This window comes from Physeter macrocephalus, chromosome 19, assembly GCF_002837175.3.
Source record: "Physeter macrocephalus isolate SW-GA chromosome 19, ASM283717v5, whole genome shotgun sequence".
NCBI lineage: Eukaryota > Metazoa > Chordata > Mammalia > Artiodactyla > Physeteridae > Physeter > Physeter macrocephalus.
Window position 1 is genome coordinate 44019673 of NC_041232.1, and position 8813 is coordinate 44028485.

The window sequence follows — 8813 nt, forward strand, 5'->3', positions numbered from 1 at the left end:
TTAACCATGTCCAAGTACATACCATTTATAATATATAATAGTAAATATAATTCCCAAAGTGGATTGGATATGGCAAACAATATTCAACACACATATAAAAGGATCTCATTATTTATAACAGGGCAGAAGACATGTGAGCAACTGAGCTAATGTGAATTAGTTTTCACCATTCCTAACAATTTTGCTACTTTAAAAGGAGAAACATTTTAAGAGATACTCAGTGATTTCAACAATAATGGGATGATCTGACACGTTTCTTTTCTAGTTTCCCCCTCTCCTTTCTTCCTTTTCTTTGTATATGTGTATGAAAGGATGATTAGGAATTGTAGTTAATTGTAGCAGTTTGGAGTATACTGAGGATAGAAAGGTGGGAAAGGGATACAGATTCAGGAGAAAAGTGCAGAAGTGAAGATTCCACAACCTATGGGGCAGCTCAGTGGGAAAGCTAACACCTTAAAAGTCTCAGTTTTCTGTTAAAGACTTGCTTTGAAGAGCTCACTTCAAACAAGGAATTGTCTTTGAGAGATCCATTAAGGGATCCATAAAATGAAAACTGCGTTTCTAAAATGTTATGCCCTTAATATTATACTGAAAAGTGGAGAGTCCTAGGAGTCAAAAGGAAATACAGATAGATATAGGATGGTCAACAGAAGTCTTAATTTATCCGTCTGGACAGAAATTGAAGTTGTCTGTAAACTGGGGATTGCAGGTGAAAGAAATTATTCTATATACACTCTCTAGTATTCAAGTCTCCAGATAGACCATTTAATCTAAACTTTAGGAAATTCTTTTAAAAAATAATCCTAAACGAGGAAGTCATACACTAAAGCTGATGCTATCTCTGTTTAGATGTACAGGCCTTGCAAGTCTCTCCTTGCCCTCCTGCCTTGCCGCGCCCCAGTACTCCCACCACCACACCCCGCCACCCGGACAGCTCCTCGCATTCCACGCCCTCCCCTCCAGCGAATACACGAGAAATCTTGAGAACACAGCACCTCTGCTGTTTTCTTCTCCCCATTCCGGGATTCCTTTCGCAGGGAAAACACAAAACACTAAATTCACGCTTTTAAACATATTAGCTCGAAACACTTTCAAAGATATCACAAAAGAGCACACTTTCAGAGCAGTTCCCACTTGTAAAGAGTCATTTCATCAGCTCATTTAGTTGGAACAGCTGCCTGACAGGTCGACGCCCTCAGCTGTACAATTCCTTGTCCATAAATATATCTTAGATCATAACTACTAAACCGTTACTCATAACTCGATAATTCAAAGGCCAAAGCTTGCACCCACACGCCCTGCTTGGGGGCAGAAGAGCAGCAAGAATCCAAGTAGCCAGAGTCGACCTGCTCCCGAGCCAAGCGGGTCCTCTCGCCACCAGACCAAGCGCGGGGCAGTCGGGGGTTCGCAGCTTCTTTCCAGAGCACGTCTTGAGCGCAGCCGTGGTCTCGCCCTCAGCTCCGCGTAATCGCACAGTTCACGATTTTTTACTTTGTGTCTCGCGAGTTCTCCGAGACTCGTCCGTACCCTCCTCTCGGGGTGGATCTCATCTTGGGTCTCAGGTTTCCTGGGCACAGAAGACCCCAGGCTGGGCTCTGGGCTTGCGCAGTCCTGCCTGGAGCCGGACAAAGAGCCACCCATTCCCACGCCTCTCCCAACACTCCTCTCAGCCTGATTCTATCCCCTCTGCCCCACCCCACTCCCCCATCACACCGCCGACCCAACCCGTTTCCCTAATCGAGCCGCGCACGCCATCGCGCCCCAGGTACACTCCGGGTGGCCAGCGGGGGTGGACCGCTCCGGTGAGCTGCTTCAACGGAGGCAAAACCTGGAAGCCGTTTTTCAGAAGTGACTCAACGCCGGGACCCAGGGGCACCGCTCCAACCCCTCCTCTCACCAGCGTCCCCATCCCAGGTGACCCTGGGGTAGGGGGTCAGCCCCTGTAACTCACTCAGGGATCCTCCAAAACCTAACCCAACACTCTTCTTCGCTCTCTACCCAAACCCACCCCAACCATCATCACCAGCCCTAGGAGCCAGGAAAGGAGCGCGAACCCCAAGCCGGCCCACTCGCCACGGCGCACGAGAAAGCTCAGCGAAGCGGGAGCCCATCCCGTAATTCAAACAATCGAACAAGTCCGAAACAAAACCGTCAGTCCGGAACTGACTGAGGACTCGTTTCCCATCCTCATTCCTCAGAGCCCGAATCTGGCTCGTCTGTGCCCCCCCGCCCCCGCAAGATGGAGCTGAGCCGCGGATGTCACCTTTCGGTCGGCTTCGCCCCCACCTCTCCCCCCGCAGGACCAGGGCCCATTCGCCCCTCTGCAGCATCCCGGCTCCGGGTAGGTGGTTGCGCCCCACCCCGCCCGGGCTCCACTCACCACAAGGGTCAGCAGTAGCTGCCTGCAGAGGGCTCCGCGCGGGGAGCTCCGGGGCCCGGCGGCGGCCATCGGGGCGCGGGGCCGGAGAGGAGGACGCAGGCACCGGGCGGGACGTAAGAGACCAGAGCCCGCCGAGGTGCACCGACGGGGAGGTGCGCTTCTTTCAGCTGCTCGTTACGTCGCCCGGGCCTTTTTCAGGCTTGCCTGCCCGAGAGCGTTTTCACTCCTGAGACAGGATTGGACTCGGGAGACGCCGAGCCGCCCCTCCTCGTTTTTTCTCAAGTTTTATCACCGCGAGAGCCTCTGGGGAGCTGCCCAAGGCTGCCCTTAGGCTTCTCGGAGGCCGCGCCGGGTGCTCGCTGTCCAGGCCACCCCCTCTCTGCCAGCTCTCCCCCGCCCCTCCCGCCCACCCACCCCCCCCCCGGCTGCCACGCCTTTCGCCCAAAGCTCAGCGGCGTCTTCCTCGCAGACGCTGCTTGGAGCGTTCCTACTGCGGAACCCAAAACCGTCTGCAGGGGTCCCTGCCCCAACACGCGCGCTCCTGGGTGCCAGCAACACCCTTGTCATTGGACCAGCGGATCCTCCCTTCAACATCTGATCAAATGCTGGGCAAAGTCTCCTGGTTAATGCAAAATATATGTATTCTTCCCAAATTTGACTCACACGATAAGATAAAGGATGGGAGGGGAAATTATCCCAAGAGGCATGAATAAGCTGACACTTGTCATACCAGAAATTAAAAACAAATAAAGGAAATCCTGATATCTTACCATTTTCACGCACCCAAAATATGAGGGATTACACTCAAAGCTTTCATTTCCTGCCAATCTCGTGGCCTATCTGAGTTTTCTAAGAATTTCTTCTTCTTATATGAAATTATTGATTTGAGTAATTACCTGGTAATTGTACTAAGACACAATTTTTCAGTTTGTGGTAATAGAAAAATCTACCACACAAAAGCTTCTAGTCTAAAATGAGGCTTCCAGATTCAATATCATTCGACAAATGTTTATCACTGTCCAGAGTTGCACAGGCACTGGGGCTGGAGGAAAGGAAATGCACAAAACCCAGTTCCTGCCCAAAGCAATTCAAAGTCTATGAGGGAATAAAGGCATTCATCATAGCCCAGTATGCTAAACCTTTTAATAGAGAGGAAGCTTACAACACTACGGCACATTCCTTTGTTTCTCTCTAGACTGAGTTTTGTGTCCTCTACGGCCCCACCTACTAGACTCAGGATGAACTCCCTCTTACATATGTGTTGTTGCTTCTTAAAGTCCATGCACAAGTTCCAAGGTCAGGACCCTCAGACACTGCAGATTAATCAGAGAAGGCACTAAGGGCTTCATTCATCCCACCCTGGTCACCCCAATAGGCTGCTTGTCTAAGCCATGTGTTTCCCTAAAACTCACAGGCCTAAGCTCTCAGGACTCAGACCCTAAGCTGAGCTTCCCAGTCCCATCTCTGAGGTATCCAAGGCTCCTATGCACCCATCAGAGATCCTGTTTCACCTCTGGAGGCCTCATATGGAAGAGCTCTTCTAACCTCAGAGAATGCTCTCCACTCTTCACTCCAACCATTTTCACCTCCCATCTTCCAGACCCTCACCTTGACCCATGACCTCAAGACGGAGCCTCTCAAAGTGTCCTCTGGCCCCAGGCCGACTTTAGAGACAAGCCAGGATGATAGCTCTCATCAGAAAGCAAATTGGCTAGCACTTGATTTTGGACCCTCAGCCTCTAGAACTAAATAATGCTTGAGATAAGAACCAACAGAGAAAAGGAGAAGGGTAGGAACATGTTTTGGGCAAAGACCATAGTAATAGCCCTAGCAGAGCTCTCAGGAGTCTTGGAAGGGTTTCCCACATCAAGAAAATAGAAAGGAGTTTCTTCAGAACCACTGGATGGAAGACCTTCTGTGCTGAGAATTAGGTTAGAAAGGTAGTCTCCTAACAAACCAGGCCGAGGATTTGAATTTCATCCTAGAGGCGATGGAGAATCATCCACTCAATCTGTAAGAAAGATGATCACTTTGGGTGAGTTAACGGGCTCATTAACTTCATTAATGAACCTGTTTCTGCCATGATATAGCTTTTCCTTAATATTTAGGAAATAAAAGATTTGAAATGTTTTTCTTTATGCTCAGTAGCCCTAGTTTTCAGTGATTTCAACTTTGTCTAATAGAGTCTGACCTGATTACTACTGTCGTCCATGTGACTAAAACCATAAGATAGCTATCATTTGCTGTATAATTAAGGCGATTGTTAAACCTACTGACTACATATGACAGTTACTCTGAGCTTCTATGTTTAGCTTCTACAAAATAAAAATTATAGGAATCTATTCCAGAAATAGTGTAAGAAAGCATATTGGTGATATTTTCTATTTGTATTGTAAAATTCTAGGTGCAATATGAATACTGAATATCTTGGAATTTCCTGTTTTGCTAAGACATGTATTTGTCCACCATGAGTATATTAAAGTCCTAATAAAAAGCAATGTGTTTTTATAATTTAGAAAAGAATCTTCATAGGCAGTTATAATTATAAATATGACTTGAAGACAAATTTTAAAATTGCTTTTATTTTTCCTGTGGAGATTATAATTTTAAATGAAAATGTTGAAAATTTATTTAAAACATGAGCTTTAGTTTGAATATAGTTAGAACTGGATGCCTTCTATAATAAAATTAATTTTAAATCATCATGAGACATCATAAAGCATAGAGTTATTCTGAAATGTCTTTATTTTAATACCCTGTACCCCCAACTGGAAAGTCAGTTGGAAGTCACTACTAAAAGAATAATATACAAAAATGGGAAAGAAATATTATTTTTCCTTGTTATCTTCTTAGTTTGAGGGTAAGAGCAGCAATAAATAGAAGATCAAAAATGGAAGGTGGGGCTTTCCTGGTGGGGCAGTGGGTGAGCGTCCGCCTGCCGATGAAGGGGACGCGGTTTCGTGCCCCGATCCGGGAAGATCCCACATGCCTCAGAGCAGCTGGGTCCGTGAGCCATGGCCGCTGAGCCTGCGCGTCCAGAGCCAGTGCTCCGCAACGGGAGAGGCCACAACAGTGAGAGGCCCGCGTACCGCAAAAACAAAAGCAAAAACAAACAAACAAAAACAATGGAAGGTGATCTTAAGCTAACGTCTAAAACTTCAGGGATCCAGGTGACTTGTCATATTTTCAGTAGAAAGCAAACTTAAGATCATCAGGAAGAGTTCTCTGTAGCTAGGTGGAATCTCTGGCCACAGAAAGGGTAAAGACCCTAGGAGCTGGGAGCCGACTCCTAGCCCAGTGAGAAGGCTGCCTTGCACAACTCCGTGCCCACAGGTGCTGGTCTCACACACCCACTCACCTCAGTGGTTTATATGGGCAGTGACACCGCAAATGTGGGTCCCCTCACACACGCCTATAAAACACAACCAGTACAACTGTATGATGTTTGGAACAAATTTGCTGGTAAGGGAAGAGATATTTATGAAAAGCTTAAATTAAAACCAAGTAAAAGTTTCATACTGAATAGTCCTTCTAGTGACACAGAATGAGTTCTGCCCTGAGATGTTAGCTCCGAAGCATTTGTAGAATATTATTTAGGGTAAATAGTCACGGTAATGAGCAGTATTCAAAGAAACTGCTTGCTGGAGCAAGAGTGGGAAATACTGTACAAACATGTACTCAAATAACAGGAGCGTTCTCAGACTTAATTTTTAGAAATTAGCTCCCCTTAATTTATCCACTTGCTCTTTTAGAGAAGGCTCTTCCCTGCTGCTTGGCAACTGGGTGGTCGGATTCTCTCATCTCCACTGCTGTTTTCCTCTAAGAGTACTAAACTCTGCTACTGCCCTTCCAGCCTCCAGGAGAGGATGCTGCTTTTCCTGTAGCACCTTTCCCAAAGTGTGGCGGTAGGTCCTCCACTAATTTCCCACAGTGCCGCTAAGAACAGCCTCGATTTTTTTTTTTTTTTTTTGGTCATTTAAAAAGACTGCTGGAGATAGTGGAGGTTTTTAGAAATTAGCTCCCCTTAATTTATCCACTTGCTCTTTTAGAGAAGGCTCTTCCCTGCTGCTTGGCAACTGGGTGGTCGGATTCTCTCATCTCCACTGCTGTTTTCCTCTAAGAGTACTAAACTCTGCTACTGCCCTTCCAGCCTCCAGGAGAGGATGCTGCTTTTCCTGTAGCACCTTTCCCAAAGTGTGGCGGTAGGTCCTCCACTAATTTCCCACAGTGCCGCTAAGAACAGCCTCGATTTTTTTTTTTTTTTTTTTGGTCATTTAAAAAGACTGCTGGAGATAGTGGAGGTCAAGAGTAACCTATAATATTGCATTGCTGCTCAGGACGAGAGCCATCCCACGATCTCCATCAACCTCATGGCAAGCACCCCTCCCAGCTCTATTTCCACCCCCATGGAAATGCTCCAGGAAACAAAGAGAACCTCGAACCTAGACCAGAATGAGCCCTGGCCTCCCAGGGAACAGAAGTTTACCTTTCCTCCTTTTCTGTGCGGTGTCCTTACTCCTGAGGATTAATTTCTACCCAGAGTGATTGACAGTAGTATCACCCATTCCTTTCTGGAGAAAACACTCCCAGCCACAGAGGTGTGACCTTTCACTCTAACCTTGCAACAAACATTCAAAAGTTGAACATTTGTACATCTCTGAAACTCAGAAATATCCAGTTTAAGTAACACCATGATAATAGTGCAATCCAGATAGGGTGTGCCAGGCTCAGAAAGGCTCCCTTTCAGTCTCTCCTTATTAATAAATGATTCAAGAACTATTACAATGGTTTTACTCTTCCTCCACGGAAATCCTCAGACGCCCTGACAAATAGCCTCTCTTCTGCAAACAGGCCTTTCAAGGAGAGAGGACTGGTCTCCTGGTGACTTCTCACCAGGCTGGAGGGAAGACGGATTTCCACACAGGCAACAACTCCATTGTGTGAGTGATAACTTCTTACATTAACTAGACAAACCCAGGGTAACAAAGCCCTGCTACAGGGTCAATTTAGTCCCTCTCATCTTGGAATCATCCCATAATTCTTTGCTTCATGTCAGCATGAAAGTCTCTTCCCACCGGGTGAGGCTTTACTTTCTCCTGTATGTTCTCATGTCGCCAGGAGAGCACATTGTGTGTATCTTTTGTTCAAAGAGCATTACTCAGGGATGAAGGCTACAGGTGTGAATGGGCCAACTTCCAGATCTCGTGTCATTCATCTGATTCATTGGCCTGTCAGCCTTCATTTTTCCCAGAAGTTTAGAAGGACCAGCCCTCAAAATCAGGTTGGGGAAGTGGCAGGCCTCCAGCTCAGATGTGTATCAGCTAGCTCAGGAGTGGAGAAGCAGGTTTTCCCACCAGTTCTCTATGGGCGGTAAATTATTTAATTCAGCAGTTTTTATTTATTGTTCTTAATTGTTGATTTTATTTTTAATTATCTACTCATTAATTTTATTTACTCAAGATTTATTCATCTTGATTTGTTTTTTTCTTTTCAGCCTGCCCAGTTTCCCAAGCCCTTCTGTCACTAGATAAGGAATAGCTTTCTACCAATGAGCTACTTAGTGTTCACTGAACAAGCCAAACACCAAGGTTCTTTCCTTGCACTGCTGTCAAGCATCATACTTGTGTTTGCCTTTCAACATTATGATAAGCTGCACTTTTCCCTAATTGATAAGTTCTAGTCTTTACTTACACACATCTATGCAAGTTTATACCAGATCTCTATTCCTCTAAACAACCCTAATGCAGGGGTCTTACCTGAATGTTAAAAGAAGAAGAGAGAGAGAAGCTAGAAATATTCCTATTAGGCATGTAGGCATGTCCCAGAAAGGCTATTTTGTTGTCCCTTTCTCCTAAGGTTGCAGTGTTCTTGACATGTGCAATAAAATTGGCTGCTTCTCCCAGATTCCAAGTTCTGTTTGGATGGTGGTCAGAGAAAGACTTGATCTTAACTATAATATTTCACTTTAAAAATGAGAATCTCTGACCAAAATCACCCTTTCAGGCCCCCAAAGTAATAAATAGTACTTTTAGACATCTCAAAATAAATGATTCCAAATGCACAGAGACATCCTTAAGAACTTTATTTCCTACTCAAACAAAGTTAAGTAGAGCCCAGAACCAATATGATGGAGTAGAAGAATGTGCTCTCACTCCCGCTTGCGAGAACACCAGAATCACAACTAGCTGCTGGACAATCATCGACAGGAGGACACTGGAACTCACCAAAAAGATACCCCACATCCAAAGACAAAGGAGAAGCCACAATGAGATGGTAGGAGGGCCGCAATCACAGTAAAATCAAATCCCATAACTGCTGGCTGAGTGACTCACAGACTGGAGAACACTTATACCACAGAAGTCCACCCACTGGAGTGAAGGTTATGAGCCCTACATCAGGCTTCCCAACCTGGGGGTCCAGGAATGGGAGGAGA

General features: G+C 45.9%; 1 protein-coding gene across 4 annotated transcripts in view; it reads right to left on the reverse strand.

The window, feature by feature from the left end:
- DSC3 (desmocollin 3) overlaps positions 1-2726 on the reverse strand; it is a 41861-nt gene extending 39135 nt beyond the window's left edge. For 2 of the 4 annotated variants that reach the window (XM_007119689.3, XM_007119691.3), the window contains exon 1: positions 1294-1656. In XM_007119689.3, the coding sequence (XP_007119751.1) occupies positions 1294-1641 (348 nt within the window). In that variant the 5' untranslated portion in view covers positions 1642-1656. Of the gene's footprint in view, positions 1-1293; positions 1657-2380 lie in introns of those variants that run through there. The other 2 variants (XM_007119692.4, XM_007119693.4) reach the window with 2 other exon arrangements.
- Positions 2727-8813: the final 6087 nt, after the last annotated feature.